At 35.7% G+C, this 17,595-nt stretch overlaps 1 protein-coding gene across 1 annotated transcript in view; it reads right to left on the bottom strand.

The window, feature by feature from the left end:
* Window positions 1-4,960: 4,960 nt before the first annotated feature.
* The window catches only part of LOC149770715 (uncharacterized), a 28,280-nt gene continuing 15,645 nt past the window's right edge, over window positions 4,961-17,595 (bottom strand). Inside the window, exon 6 of the mRNA XM_089949199.1 lies at window positions 4,961-6,557. Within this exon, the coding sequence (XP_089805325.1) occupies window positions 5,863-6,557 (695 nt within the window). The 3' untranslated portion in view covers window positions 4,961-5,862. The remainder of the gene's footprint in view (window positions 6,558-17,595) is intronic.

Raw genomic sequence — 17,595 nt, 5'->3', positions numbered from 1 at the left:
ACATATTACCATGGTCCTGTATGTACTTATTACCATGGTCCAGTATAAACTTATTACCATGGTCCAGTATGTACTTATTACCATGGTCCAGTATGTACTTATTACAAAGGTCCAGTATACACTTGTTACCATAGTCCAGTATGTACATATTAACATGGTCCAGTATATACTTATTACCATGGTCCAGTATATACTTATTACTATGGTCCAGTCTATACCATGGCCCAGTATATACTTATTTCCATGGTCCAGTATATACCATGGTCCAGTATATACTTATTACCATGGTCCAGTATATAATTATTACCTTGGTCCAGTATATACTTGTTACCTTTTAAGTATTTTTAGCTTGCCTGTACAAAAGTAAAGGAGAACATATATCATGCCCCACAGGTTTTAAGTTTTTTTTTTGCCTCAAAGAATTGGTTAGACCAGGGTTATTGCTTTGTTTTGCCTACAAAGCAGTGACTAGACCAGGGTTATCACTTTGTCTTGCCTACAAAGCTTAGGCTAGACCATAGACCAGGGTGATCACTTTGTCCTGCATGGCAAGCATTTGCTAGATCATGTGACTTCTGTCTAGCATGAGCAGCAAAGACTAGAACAGGCTGAGTACTTTGTCTTGCATGCAGAGCACAGATTAGACTGTAGGAATCACTTTGTTTTGATAGGACAACATAGGTTTGATTACACGGATCAAATTTTGTTTTTACATAAATATAAGTTAAATAGGGATAAATTTTTGTTTTACATAAATATATGTTTGATCTCAGGCATAACTTTGTCTTGGCTGCAGAACAGGTTTATCTACTATTTTAGCTGCAGTAATTTCATTATTCACCCAGTTTATGTGGCTTTAGTTGTATAACAAGTCTTAAAACTTGGGCATTTTGTCTTGGAGAATAATACTTACTCAGGAAAAGGTCATGATGACCTGGCGACTTTGCGAGGCTTCTAGCTCTCTTCTTAGTGAGCTTTGATATGGTTCTTTTTCTTTCATGTTTTATTTATTGTCTGTTATTTACAACAGTTCAGAAACCACTTGTAATGACCAATTTAATGATTTTACAGGAAGCAGTTTGGCATAAAAGCCTTTCAGATATGTTAAACTAATGTTGATCTGCCATTCTTGAAAAAGAAAACCCTTAACATAATTCTAAAAAGACCTTTACTTTTTGTGCAGTTGATGCTCATGTGTAATAAATTATGGCCACCATTACTAAAATAAAACACATCTAAATGCAAAATATGATAAAATTAAACAGAAAGTATCCTTGTATAAGGTTCTTTAACCTTTGTATATGTAAGGCCTATTATTATGAAACATTATATCAACTTCATCTCAAAAGGGGGCCCCGAGTGGTCTAAAGCACTCTTTGTTATGGATCACTGCCATCTCACCTCTGTCTGTGTGGGTTCGAGTCCCAGATTCGGCCAGTGCGGGTATGTGAGAAAGCATGCCAGTAGCTTCTTGTGGTTTGGTGGTTCTTCCTGTTATTTTCCCTGGTTCTTCCTTCACCATTAATACTGGCCGCCATGCATAGCCCATCATGTACTGATAAATGGCGTTAAAACCCACAACCACCACCACCATCATCTCAAAAGCTGCTTCACAGAATCTGACTAACTTTACCAGATAGCTTCCTAGTATCAAGCCTTTTAGTATGTAACAAATGATGATGATGTGCAAGAAAATTAGAAATCAATATATTTATAGATACAGTCTCAACAGCACTGAAAGAAATTAATTTCTACATAAGCATGCAACTGACAAATGTCAACCAAGCAAAATATTACAGACCCACCTAAGCCTCTTGCTGCATGTTGCTACATTATAGCAGGCAAGGCACTGCATTCTATGGAATTCCTGTATTTTCTTAATGTTATGATTGTATGTCTCATTTATGTAACAGAAAGAAGTGAAACCATTGATAGTAAAATCATACGATTTCTCTTAGATTTAAAGTGAAAATTTAAGAGACACTTAGAGTAGTGTGAATTAAATCCCAAATAATCCTAAATGTCCTATCATAAATCCAAAACTATTGTATGTTCTGAATGAATTCCAATAGTCTTGAATGCCCAGATGTACCACAGTGATACAATCCTTAATGTTTTTGAATGAGTTTTCAATAATCAAATACTAGTGTTTTAGTCCATAAAGTCAGTGAGCACTTTGTAATTCCAATTAACAATTTAAAAAAATAAATTCCTATCAAATTATATTAGAACACATCTGTAAATTATTCGATAGACTGACTACCCACTTGACCTATGGTGCAAAAGAGTTTTCTGGCATTATAATAGAGCATTTCACTAACTAAAACACAAGGTTAGGCCTTGAACGCATAACAAACATCATATTTACTACCTAAATACATGACAAAGGTCAGGTAGGCAAATACCCCATCCACAACTCTCAATCACATTCATGAAAATAGTAAAGTATTAAAAAGAAACTATCTTCAACCTAACAATATACATGACTTTATAAAAAGTCGTTATAAAGGGCACCTCTTCTGAGGATGAGAGTAATGTGCCTTGAGTGTGATTTGAAAACTGCTTTTATTGTATTGTGTGCATAGATCTAGTAACAGTAATAACATTTCTACTTTGGAACAATTAGTACATTGGCTAATTTCATCACTCTGACCTTTTTGTTGTTGTTGTTGTCGTTATAGGGATTAACGCCATTTTTCAGCGCAAGATAGGCTATACATGGCGGCCAGTATTAATGGTGGAGAAAACCACGGAAAGAACCACCGACCCACGAGAAGCTACCGGCAAGCTTTCTCACATATCCACATTGGCCGAGCCCGAGACTCGAACACAAGCAGACAGAGGTGAGATGGCAGTGATCCGTAACGGAGAGCGCTTTAGACCACTCGGCCACCGAGGGGCCCCTCACTCTGACCTTACGAGCCATCTAATCAATGTTGGTATTTGTTAAAATGTTCTTTTGTTTATTTTAAAAATATTTGCAATCACAGAATCAAGTAATAAAGTACAATCTTTAACAATTCTAAAGAGGCGTTACAGGAATTGTAACATGAATTAATTCAGGAGTGACATTTTCATGAACTTTATGCATATATTCTGTCAAATCCATAGGTAGATTTATTGTAACATATATTTGCCCACCATATATACTCACTTATAAGTTAACCACTCCGGTGGTTGAGTGGTTGGAGTGTCTGTCTCGTATGCTGAATGTCATGGGTTCGGACCTTGGCCGAATCATACCAAAGACATAAAAATGGTACTAACAGCAGCGGTGCCCCGAGTGGCCGAGTGGTCTAAAACGCTCTCCGTTACAGATCACTGCCATCTCACGTCTGCCTGCGTGGGTTCGAGTCTCGGATTCAGCCAATGTGGGTATGTGAGAAAGCTTGCCAGTAGCTTCTCGTGGGTCGGTGGTTCTTTCCGGTTTTTTTTTGCCGGTTCTTCCTCCACCATTAATACTGGCCGCCATGTATAGCATACTGAAAAATGGCGTTAAACCCTACAACACCAACAACTAACATCTACCTTGCTTGGCGCTCAGCATTAAGATGTTAGTGTTAGGACTGGTCGGCCTGGTGTCAGGATAATGAGACTAGGTGGGACATCATGATACATGTCTGCAGTGTGGTGCCCAGTGATAGAGATCACTATAAACTGTCACACAGCAGGCATCATAACAATATCACTGCAACATTTGTAAAGCTTTGTTAAAAGTTCAAATCACACACTCACTTATAAGTTGGATCCAATGGTAAATAACATAATATGCTGGCAGATCAGGGTCTACATTGTTTCTTCTAATGTTTACTGCATCGACACGTCTGCTAGCACATAATGCAGCATATGATATGGGTCTATGCAGTTTGCATTTGGATCCGACTTATTCAGTTCTTTTTAATCCTTTCTGAAGATGTATATATTTTTATACTGACAAATTTGGAACCAAAACGCCAATCAAAATTAACAGTGTCATATATGATCTGTTTGAATTTTCCTTCTACTTTGTGACTGCTACCTTTGAATCTACGCATTTTGTATCGACACCACCAAGATTCGTTCACGTGTGTCAGTCAAGAGCTTTTGATAAATTCTGGAGTAACTGATCTCCTTTCACATCGATCAGTATCCATGTGAGTGTTAATGCTAATCGTAAGAAAATTATGATGCAACAATTTATGAAGATGTCTGAAAAATTATCAATACAAACATTTAGGCACTGAATCAAATTACAGTCTTATAAAAAAAAGAATAGTCAGTGTTCCAGCTGCAGTGTTCTGCTGTGTCAGATGACTATCAGAATGTGAACAGTAATAATCATTGATATGGGTTATTCATTTCTTTGAATTTCTTTTGATATCTTGGCAGTGAAATTGTTTTTTTCTGGTCTAGCACACAATATCTGGACATGTGAAACAAATATTAAAATAAAAATGAGACAAAATAACATGAGAGAAAAAATGGAAGCTTTCAAAGCTCCATAAGAAAATGAATGGGTCTTACAGAAGATATAAACAGCCATGGCTTTATGTTTTCAGCACTATTAATTTTGTAAACGACTTTTCTGTCAGGATGATGACTTCAAATCGGATGTGTCAGATGTGATTTTCATTTCTCTTTGTGTGAAAATATTAGCAGTAATCTCTTTGCAGGTTCCATTTGCTGCTCTATATTTTCTGGAGAAATAAAACTACTGATATTTCTGTGTAACCCAATCCTTTTCTTTTCAAGTTGTGCTTTTCTACACATTTGAATAGTTTTGAACATGAAAGTAGGCGTTGATGCTTATTCAGATTTTGCAAGACTCAAATGTTGCACAAGAAAAGAGTATCAATATTGATGCAATCAATGACTGCAAAATTTGGAGCCATATTTAAATGAGACGGATATAGCAGTAGAAGTTCTATACGACTCGACAACCTCCTTGACGATCTATAAACACTTATCAAATAAAACAAGATTTAAGGATTGGCAATTTTAATATGAGTCATGACTTTATCAATAAATATGCATGGATCTATATATAAAGATAGAATTTTTAAGTTTGTATCGGAAATAATTAAAGATTTGCTATTATCGAACACACTATCGGAGTTATTTTAACAATAATTTGTCAACATCCTGCCTTTTGTTTTTCCTTTTTTGGATGGGATGATTGTCAGCACTTAAAGTCATTCCTGCATTACCTATTGAACAGGTACACTTCAAAGCTTTCAAATCCATCCGATGTTATGCCAGTCCTTGTTTCATTCTTATCAATGTAGTAATAAAATATGTGGTTTTAGAGGTAATTGGAACATTGTAACATCCAATAACATAATTTCCATTTTTCAACTCTGATCTAAATAATTCTTCCCCAGCAGTCATATGGATTGAGAAAATTGATTTGTTTCAATCAGGGAGTGCATCTCTGTAATCTTAAATCGGAGTAACGATGTGCACGTTTCCATAACAGCATTATTTAACCTTATCGTCTTGCACCTGTCTTACCAGCCGTTGGAGTTTAGTTTGCTGTAAAAGGGAGACAGGTTATTGCAATTTCATGATGATGTATTAAGCAATATGATTATGTATAAAATATATGTATATAACAAATATGTTTAAGTGCTCAATTTTGTTAAGGAGTTCTATCACAAGTTTATCAAAGAATTACAATAAATTGACAACATAATCTATGCTTACTTTCTAATAGATATCAACACAGAAAAGTTGTGGAATAATTATCTGCACAAGTTATTATATGCCCTTGAACTTTTTATATTCCCACCAACGTTTTAGCAGTATATTCTTCTTTGTTTTTCTTTTTTTTTTTAAATTTCTTTAATCCATCGTCAGAAAAGTTTAAGTGGAGTATTTATGGTGTCATTTGGGTATATGACCTGTTTCCACAAATGCTCTTAAACGAATCGCCTCAATTCTTGTGAAGCCGAAATCCTTTCGTAAATCATCTTCTTGCAACTTGCTTAAAATCATTCCATCAACAAGTGATGATTTAAATAAAGATTTGTACTTGTCCAGTTTCAGTTTTATTAATGCGGCGGCAACGTCGCTCATATTCATATCCCTCACATCAAATTTGTGCTCGGTAAGGTTCCTGGTTGATATTGAAAACATGCTTGGAATGGGTTCACTGGTTGAACCTTGTTGATGTGCAGCCTGGTGTTGGCCTTGCGTTGGTTCTGGTGGCAGGGGCCTTTTGGAATAGTCACTGAGATTTAGGGGCCTTACCACTGCTTGAGGTATGGTAGTATTAAAATAGTTAGGCTTCTTCTTCCCATCCCTTATATGCGCTTGTCCAGTTATTGGTGTCGTGTTTGGTGACATTCTTCTTATGTCCACTGTGGAAGATAATTGGGAATATGGATCCAGTTTAGCATATAGATCATCGTTCCCTTCCTGAGCCATTCTTGTCGACATTTTTCTCTGAGGAACAGGTGGAGCTTCCTCCTCAAAGTCAGGAAGGACCTCCCTCAAAGTCACTAGAGGAGCGTACACTGACATCGCCCCACCAGATCCAGTGTCCGGGCTTCTTTCAAGAATTGTGAATTCGGCGAACTCTAATAGGCAAAAAAATTAATTAGTAAGGATTGTCAGTTATAGCAAGCATAAACCCTTATTATGATAATACTACAAACTGCTATGCACTTGCTATTGTCGAATTAGGGTTTTCAGATATTGAAGACATTCAAGGAGAAATATATAAGGATATTTTTCAATAAATTGAAGCGGAAATTTACTTAGTATATCTAACTTAATTAGTACCATTTTCTATTGTGATTGTTTTCTCAACTAATGAGTTGCCGCTCAAGTTCCTTTAACATGAATGCTAAAATAATCCTCATTTAATTGGGTGTCAAAGTCATAATATATAAGGTAAGTTTTTTTTTATTTTCATGTTTTACTTTAAAGATGTACTTTAATAGTAATCGAACTTTAGTTAACGATACATAGAGGTACGTGTCCTCATGGTGTCTTTACTTAAAGAGAATTTCGGATGACAAATGTGTTTATTTATAACACTTTCACGCCAGTAGGTAATATATGAGAGCTTGACCATGAGTTTAAATGGAAATACTTTTGATTTTTGTGGCGCTTGATGTTGCCCACGCACAGGAAATAAAACAGAATTATTTATTGAATAATTCAAATTACTATTCTATCGTGCCGTCTCATATTTCATACTTGTGAAAAACAAATGTGTGCATCTAATCATGAGAACATTTTTGCATTACTTCCTAAACTAATGTAAACAAATTAAGTGCATATCTTTAACAACCTGACTACTGTACTATTATTCTTACAATTGTACACCCAGGGATGTTAGCCAGAACACTGCTAACTGTTACTAAAACACAAACGTTATCGTGCTATTAATACATTACTAATGCTTAAATGAAATTAACAAAACGCTAAACTGTAGCACTTGACAATCACAGCAAATAATATTGAAAGTTTTCCTGCAAGGTAAATTTGGCAACAGAGCGACATCAACTCTAAAGCAGTTTTCGGATTGATGATATAAATACCTAACGAAACTGAATCTAAAACCAAACATATTTGTGTCAAAATATAACATGCCTTTGTTTAAACGTTTGGATGGAATTAAACTTTGTCAAGAGATAGTTACGATACAAACAACGTTCAAGAGAATTATCACGTGCTCATCTGTTATTTCAAACATAATCTTATGTACCGCAATGATTTATGAAAGATATTGATTGACAGGCATCAGTCAGCAATAAAAGCACTGAGATAGGCAACATCAATCTGGATATGAGGATGATAACATATATACAGAGCAATCAAATAAAGTATTTCACATGTAAACTTACATGGTGCAAGACCAAGGATCGTAAAAGAGATACCTTTACTATAATGCTGAAAATACGGTTGTTTTCAGCAAAGTCCGTAGACTGTGGGAATAAAGCAAACAGGAAAAAATTACACTTGATATAAACTGAATAGAATGAATGGTTAACTGAATAATCTACCTTCACCTTTCATACGCAAGCTATAAAAATGATTTATCTACACAAGAGATTATATTACCCACTTGAATGACCAATGTGTAACAAATACATGTTGTCTGGAAACGTATTAAATTTCGGATTCATATTCATATATATATATATATATATATATATATATATATATATATATATATATATATATATATATATATATAAACGATCCTTTTCTTATAAGTACTCAATGCCTCACAGGGTAAGATAGAGAAAGGTAGACTGCATATATTCTGTTTATGCATTTATTATGAGAGAGAGGAAGAAAGAATTGTAACAACAGTGCGTCATGGTCTTGTTAGAAAAGTGAACATCGAATAATCTGCACACAAAAAAATCAGAAAAAAGTAAAATATATTGAAATGTTGAAGAGCAAACTCAACTCTAGGATGTGGAAGTATTTTACACACAATGAAGCCAGAAAAGTTGGTGTTTACCAAAGTTAATTGAGGGTATTTCATACCGAATGAAATACCCACTATGACAGCTTAACGGTATGGATGAATGCTTTAATTTATTGAGAACTAATACACATGGCACTTTAACGTTATATGAAGAAACAGTCAGAATTTGTAAATACAAAAACAAATACAAAACAGTTTTTTTTTTCAACTTTCATTTAGGATATATTGAAAATCAGCACCAAGTGATCTTGTTACACGCAAGCTGGAAAACTTGAATGTCGATCTATATGTATTGATCAAGACACCTGAGGTAAAAATTCAACCACGACTATAATCGTCACATTTGATCAACAAAATGGTATATATGCAAGATGTTATTAATCATCTTCAAAGAATGCAATAACCATCCAAGGTAATAATGGCCTCTCTGTCGAAATGAAAAGATGCAACATTCAAGAACATGAAGTTGGAACTGAAATATAACGTAAATGATTACAAGCTGATCTAGAATATTTGAAACAAAAATAAAAACATATCAAAATCGAATAGTCGTGATCCAGTCTCAAGAAAATCCAAACACATTAAGACTTATCTCACATTCAAACAAATATATATTTGTCATGGAGCAAATGTAACAATGAATAGTTTTAGAACACCCATAAATCTTTGATCACAAAGAATAGCCATACAATTAGCAATATTCAGTTGATTTGGAAAGCGTTTTTATATAATGAAGTAAATATTAATATAGAGCTAAAAATATGCAACATACAGCTGGTGACGATTTACCTTTAATTAAGATTGTGTAGTAATTTGAGCTAATTAAATAAATGGAATAATTAGAGATACCAGTAGTTGTAAAATACTACCAAATGCCACATACGAAAAGAAATAGAGAAAATGGGAACACTAAACTTAATTATATTTCGATGCAGAGACTACAAAGTCAAATAACATCTTATTACGGTGAAAGAAATGAAAACAAAAAGAGACTGAATTCAGGAAAACATTACATGAGAGTGTGGTAAACGAGTACATAAAAATCAATGGATTTGCGTTAGAGAGGCCAAGTAAACAGTAATTTCTTCATTTTCAATAAGATACTTAAACTTTAAGAAAAATATTAAAAAACGTTTACAGCATGTATCCCTTGTTCCGCATATATTTGACTCTCTTGTTTTGAGGCATGCTATCTCATAAATATTTAGTCAGATACAAAGTTACTCTCCAGAAACTTTCATATGCATGTCAATGAACAGTTTTGAAAACTGCACTCTAAAATTAAAGGCTGGTAACATTGTGAGAAAAAAAAACGTTGGCAAAATCAACCAATTCTGATAGAGGATAACACCATCTGATAATGGCATGTGATAAACAAAACTAAACAAAAGTTAGTGAATTCGCCATACATGTCTTGCTTGTTTCCAGATGCGAAAGCTTGTACCTGAATATACGATACCACAACGTCATGATGCGGTCAAATCGAATAACACTTCCATAAATTTTAAACATTTCACCTGAATTTCAGACTTCCATCTTGGCATGGCTTGAGATGCATCAGGACCAAAGGCACGTATTAATGACCAGAATAACGTAAATATAGATGCAAATATTTTCAGAACCTACATCAGCTGCTAGGATAGCAGCTTCCTTACGTAAATATAACTATGGGGCATGTGATGTTTTAGTGTTAGAGAAAAGTCACAGCTGATGAAATAACTTTAATGTCAGACAAGGAAGGCCAGCAGGTTGGACATACTTTTTATCTGCAAGACTGTAAAATAGCCTAACAGATAAGATAATATCGACATGGAATTAAAACATTAGATTAGTGTAGCTTGGGTATCTTTTCTTATGCAGTTGAGACAGTATCAAACAATATTCAAATCTTGATGCAGCAACGTATTCTGTAAAAGCAAAGTCAATATCGGCAATAAAATGAACTAGCTGTCCTTTGTTTGTGAAATAATGGTTGTTGGAGTTGGTGTGATTTAAGTTTAAGTTTGATTACTCCTCCAACTGAAAGGTCAGTAACACCAACTTATGCCAAGACAAGTACAATGAAATGTTTAAGAAATAATGAAATAACTTTCCAGCATTATTAAGTAAGTAACCTATCATACTAGCAATAATACTAGCAATAATTCCTGCTAATACTCATTATTATGTTCAATCGAAGAAACTATCTGATATTCATATTTATATCTATTTTGTGTGTTTCAACATTGTTCTTGATTGTAGATTGTAAGGGTCATTTGTAAACAACATACTACACAGCTAACATTTGTCCATGATTGTATTTTCAAGAAAATGATCATTCGTAAGCAATTCGTATACTTGGATTTGGGTTAAAAACACTCGCTTTTTCCTTGGGGAAAAAATTGGTCTACTTTATTTTTGACAATTTGTTTGCTAAAATGTAAGCAATCAGACAGGACCTTGTTTATGAATTTGTTGGAGATTTCCGTTTGTTTGAATGAATCGTCGGAATTACAAGGTACCCAATGGCATTCTGGACTGGAACGTTGCTTTGGGATTGTTGTAAATTCATTCAAAGACACTGTTATATAGTTGTGACATATCAAGACAGGTAGCACATCAGCCTATTCAAGGCTAATGGTACATTAGCACACTGAATGCTTGGAATCTAACAAAACACTCTAAACTTTTGGATGTATGACATACCTTTCAGGTTTGTTTTGGATTTAGTTCATAATACCGTATGTTCCTTTTAAATGTTACTTTTATGACTGAACGAATTAAGTTATTTGATAATGTTACTAAATTTATTGGTTTTGATCGTCATTATTACATATCTTAAGATCATGGAGTCGTAACGATATTTTGATTTTCTTGCTTTGATCATTTAATTAAATAATAATTATTGTAATCATGTAGGCTCATATATCGTACACAAAATGCAGCAATCCTTTCACTTTTAAAGTGACTTTTCTAGTTTTCTCGTTGAAAATGGTCCTCATATGAGTAAGATGTTAAACTAATTGCATTTTTATGTGTTCTTGTTTTACAAGTATCCATTTTTTTGCTGTCATTTATTAACTTTTCAAATATTGGTTTCAAACATTTTAATAGCAAGCGATATGACATCTATATTTGATCTGACACTTTCAACAGAACGCGCATATTTCCTAACCACAGTTGCTTTTGCAGAGAATGACCATTTCTCTACAGGTGGGAGGAATGCATTTGGTAGTAGATATCCATTAGAGACAACTGTGATTTTACCTACCTGTTGTTTGTATCACTATTTACTCGGGTATTATATTGTCTGTCTAAATGTAACTGACAGTTTAATTGGATATCAAAAGTGTGCCTTTGACCATGCTTGTGTCTCTAGTTTAAATAAACTATTCTAAAACTCGTCTGTTAGGAACACTAGAACCTTTCCTACGTCTTTCCGAAGTTTCAATATTTTATTTGAAGCTAAGTGTAAATATAAATATAAAGTAGGCTATTGCCCAATTACTCTCAGTACAGAACTCAAACATTTATAATTATCCTGGAGTGGCATAAGCATTGTATTGATCTTTATGGTTCGGTATAATTATTTCCATCTTAGTTTTCATGCATTGATTTATCGATCTGCATTTACATGTTACGTTAAGTGTGTATATTATTAGAATGCTAATGGATATATATAAGAATGTGGGAGGTAGCGGGTTCGAACCCCGACTGAATCATACCAAAGGCTTATAAAAATACTATTAAGAGCTGCCTCGCTAGGCACTCAGCATTAAGACGTTAGAGTTAGGACTGGTCGGCCTGGAGTCAGGATAACGTGACTGGGTGGGACATGATGCTACATGTCTTCGGCATGATGTCCCAGTACTATACGTCACTATAAACTGTCACACCACTGCAAACATCATGGCGATGTGACTGAAATATTGTTAAAATTAAGTTAAAAATCCAATTCACACACACACATATATATACATGTGTGTGTATGTGTGTGTGCAAGGCAGTAAAATATGCAATTCATCTTCTTTGAATCATTTGTTATTAAGTGTTTCAAGTGAAAGTATACAAGTCCTAGCATTTTAGCAATATTTTAATATCAAAACAGTATTTGTGTGTTTTAGTAGTAAGCTATCTAAATGTTCTCTCACACACCTATGACACGAAGAAGTAATGAAAACGATCCAGAAGTAATGTCTATTATAGGTTTATATGTATTATGGCGTAACTCAACTTAACGTCCAGCAATATTCGAGCGATCACAAGAATGCATTAGTGTGTATCAGATGTAGGTAACAGTAGTTAATTGAGACTATGTAATGACAATGGAAATCCCAGTCAGAAAGGTTTGGGGTTGTTTAGCGACAATGGGAATTTAACATAGGTTGGGTTTGTCTAGGGATAATAGAAATGAAACAGGTGGTGTGTCGTTACTCGACATTGGCAACAATGTTGCAAATGGCTGACCTCAATGTGTCTGACTTGGACCAGACACGATCCAGTCGTCTTCATGAGGAATGCCTTCCACAAACACGATGTAATCACCTTGACTTTCTCGAGGAGGCTGGCTGCAGATTGCCACTCTTTGTAACATCACATGATACGTTAAAGTAGACGATCAATAACAAAATGATGGTTCTATCAAACGTTTGGCAAATTCGGTTTTACCTGAACCGCTGCGTTCGACAATCAACATGTTAAAGGGTTGACGATGATACCAGGCTTCCCAACTGTCACGATCGATGTTTTCTTCGATGACTTTAAAAGTGGAGGAAGAGGGAGCAGATATAGCAGAGGTAGATTTAGTACAGGAAATGCCACTTTTGACACAAAGACAGAAAAAACAAACGTGTTTACACCATTTTAATGACAGATTTATTGCCAAAACACATTTTTTAAAATGCAACACGATAGCAGAAACATATATCAAAGCCAAAGCGTGAAGTACATCGATAAAATACAAACACACATAAGTAACTGTACAACATATTTTAGGGGTCCTAGGGACATTTTGTCATGTTGTGATAGACTCTACAATTGGCACGGTCACACAGAGGTCATCCTGAAATCTACAGATCGTGCCAAGTCCACAAGGATTCAGATGTTAAAATAAATCCCAGAAAGCCAGTCACTAAGACACACACCACATCACAACCCAAATGCATTGGATACATTGTTCATAAAAACGAGTTGTTCCAATACAGCCTAAATACTGTCATTGACTTCCTTCCATGGAATTTGTTGTATCATGAGAGATAAAGGTCGCGGCATGGTAGCCAGTTTTTGTATCTCTTTTTATCGGAGGTAATAAGTATACTTTTTGCACAGAGATGAGCGAACCGAAATGTTTTAGTCAATAGTTCACACACCAAACACCGAACGAAATTTTCCTCTACAGACACAATTTGTTCGTCTAAAAGATTTTGGCAACCCTCTAACTCTTACTCTGGAATTCGCTGTAGTATGGCCAACGTGTAAATAGTAGGATGAGCAGCAACCAAGGTATTCTGGTCCTCATCCACTTGAACAATGTCTGACCACTTTAACACTTTTACATGAATCAGTCCACCTATAAGATTCAGGTACTAGTGGTTCCAACATTGGTGACGTAACGGATGCAATTGTTCTTTGCGTTGAACTTATATTTTGCCAAACTCAGAGTAAATGCATTATCTCACCTCCACAGGCAAACCACGAATGTTCTCTTGTAAAGTATCCATCCAGTGTCTTCCAAGAACCAGGAATCTATGGATCGTGGCCAATATCCTCGTTTATATTTGTGACTGAAGTAGTGTCCTCCCATAATCAGTCTATGTTTACTTTGGAAAAGAGCATAGTTTAAAAATGGAGAAAAGATTTTGAGTTTGTGTTTCACTTGTATTTTGACAATCTTTTGATAAATGTGTTCTCTCGACTCCACAGGCAAGCCACCAATGTTCTCTTGTAAAGTATTTATCCAGAGATTTCTGAGATCGCCCCACTAAAGGTAGGTAGTGATAGTTTGGAGACCATAGAGCTTTTTGCTCCCACTTGTAAAGTGACATACCGCAACTGAAACACTTGATTTTATCACCTTCGCCCAAGTATATAAATCCGGCTGTGGCTAATTCTTCGGTGATATTTCCTCCTAGATATGTAGGTCATTTTCCGTAGAAAGTTTGGAAACGATTTTCAAAGTCGCAGTATTCAGGCAAACGCACAGGGAACGAATATTCGTCTTTCGCATGTTCATTTCGACGAGGGTACAGTGCAATTCGCAGGAGTTTGCTCAGGGTTGGATGACAGCCGAGTGGTTTCACGTGGTTGATGACATAGACAATGAAAACCAGTAAAGTGATAAGGTGTACGATAATGGGTGGCATAATGTTCGCATCCGTCAGGTTTGACACGCACAGCATCACTTTCCATGGTAGGTATGGTAGTAGTAGTCATAGCAAAGTCCCCATGATGTGGTGTTGAATCGCTTATGTCACAGAATACGGCATCCCTGTAATCGCAAATCTCGGCATCACACTCGAGTTTTCTCTCGCTTGATACTTGCTGTTTAAAAGTATTCAGCATTCTAGCTTGTCATTGGTAGTCACAATGAAATATCGGTCTTGGACGTTGTCCAGATTTATATAATGACCAATACTGACGTGACCGTACAGTAAAGTGAAGTGGTTGGGAAGTCGCGTTCGCTTTTGATACACAGTTTGATAGACTTTTTACAAAGGTGGACGGAAGATTTGGTGTGTGGCAAAACATACAATCTTGTGAGGTTGGTAGGTGTTCACTTTACAATTTCTATCTTCAACCAGACTGAAAGGCTTCTTTAAATACTTGAACGTTCAACACTTGACTGGTACGATAATCGAGAGTCATTTCTTTCACTTTACAATCCGTGTGCACTTCTTTTTGTTCCCGGTATTCGTAATTGTAATTTTGGGGACCGCCATTAGCGAAACTTAGAATCATGTCGTTTGGGTTTTCATCCGTCCAGGCTCCTAAACGGTCAACTTCGATGACAGGGTGACAATGAACCAGCCCATCAATGTAGATGCGACTGTCCGTGACAAAGTACAGCACACGATCTCCTAACAGTTTTAAAGCTTCGTGCAATTTTAAGCGATCATGTGATGTCACGTAGGTCGCTATGATGCCATTTACAAATTCGTCGTTCTTCTTCGTAAATGATTAAGATCAAGTCCACGTGTTTCGTGGCTTCAGTTTTGTTGCGAATCATATGGAAACAGACGGAAGGTTCTGTCAAATACTCCGCCTAGGGTAAACACGGACATTGTCTTGAAGATTGTAAATTCGGACGAAGCTCTTTTATGTGCTGCGAAGGTCGTCTACCAACACCCTTTGCGTCCCGTCTCTTTGGGAATATAAATGTGGGTCATGAACAGTGTCGCTTTGCCATCGGTGATGTGAAACGTTTCGTTGGATTGGAGTACGTGTTGAATCTGGTCGATGACTTTGGATTGTGTTAATTCTGATGGCTTGCGAAACTAGATCCAAACGGGTGACTTCATACTGTCGTGATAAATGGAAAGTGTTAAGTGATCGTCTTCTTTGGCTTCACACTGCTGTTTCTTTGTGGTTAGCATAAAATCCCCCACATCGGTGATGAACTCTTAAAACTCAAAATCTCTTTTTTGCCTATTATGAACGTGAATGTGTTTGTTTGTTTGTTTGTGCGTGTGTGTGTGTGTGTGTGTGTGTGTCTGTGTGTGTGTGTGTGTGTGTGCGTGCGTGAGTGTATATCCTTATTCGAAAAAGACAAAACCAAGAGACACTTAAGTTTTCTTTGTTATATCTGGTACAAATTTACAATCCAATGTCACAACACATCGCTTTAAAATGTTCATTTTTCGTCTTCTTTTTTTGTTCTGTCTTTTTACTCTCTCTTTTCTTGAAGTTCTTCACTGTTACAGGTGTTTCCTCTTCTTCTTTCTGACTATCTTCTCTTCTTCGTTTTGAATCTTTCTTCTCTTTCTCAACTTGTCTGGGTTCTTGCTTTTCGGAGGGTACTTCAGCTTCCTGTTCAGAACGTCTCTCTTCTCCTAGCTCATGTTGTTTCTCAGGGCAGTCTGAAGACCAATGTTCTTTTATCTTGACAATGATAACAGGTATCTTGACGTTTGTCTCTTTTGACACCTGTCTTGCTTTTTTGACGGTCTGGGCACTGCAAATCAATGCCCTTTCTTAAATATATATATATATATATATATATATATATATATATATATATATATATATATATATATATATATATATATATATTTATATATATATATATATATATATATATATATATATATATATATATATATATATATATATATACACTGACCTTACCTTGATATAAAATGGGTCACGTCGTTTAAAATGTAGTCATTGGACATTTTGCAATTAAGACGAAACGATTGCATCCTTTCGTGGCGAAAGGAGAAGAAAGTAAGAGACAGCAACGTGACTTATCGCCTCGCATAATATCTGAAATCTTGTCTGAAATCCATACGTTGTATCAAGTTATATGTCCCACCCCGCCAAGCGTTATTATTCGCATAGTTTCACCGCTGAACTAGCTGAACTTACCCGCTCCGACAAGCATTATAGCTTGTTTTCCCCGTTGTCACTGTTTGGCCAGATTGAGGTCAGCCGCTTGCAACATTGATGACAATGTCCAGTAACGTAACTTTACCCTACCTGTTCCATTCATAGTGTCCCTATACAAATCCATCCTATGTTAAACTCCCATTGTCGCTAAAGAACTCCAATATTCCCCATGTTAAGTTCCCATTGTCGTTAAACAGACCCAGCAACGTTTTGATTGGGATTTACATTGTGGCTAAACAGTCCCACTTAACTATTGGTAACAGTATGAATACGATGGAAAGGTGATTTAAAGTAATACATTATTTTACTGTATTTCTTGTCCAACTACTTTAAATTAAACTAATGGTCCAGCACACTCTATATTACACACTCAAATCTTTCCCACCCATCAGTGATTGGACATTGTCTTGTAGTGTATAGATCTGGTGGCATTATTAACAAGAAAACACATTGGTCTTCTTAAGGTTATCTGCATCTATTTAGTCCTGGGTTTGATACACACTATCATCACGTGCGCGGCTCAATAATGTCCTGTCCAAAGTTAGTTGCCTTTTCAAGGTTTTTTGTTTGCCTGTAGCCCTAAGGCC

Source organism: Sinohyriopsis cumingii, unplaced genomic scaffold, assembly GCF_028554795.1.
Source record: "Sinohyriopsis cumingii isolate HCF-2022 unplaced genomic scaffold, ASM2855479v2 utg002455l, whole genome shotgun sequence".
Taxonomy (NCBI): domain Eukaryota; kingdom Metazoa; phylum Mollusca; class Bivalvia; order Unionida; family Unionidae; genus Sinohyriopsis; species Sinohyriopsis cumingii.
The sequence above is the reverse complement of the archived record's forward strand: the minus strand, read 5'-3'. Positions and strand labels throughout refer to the sequence as shown.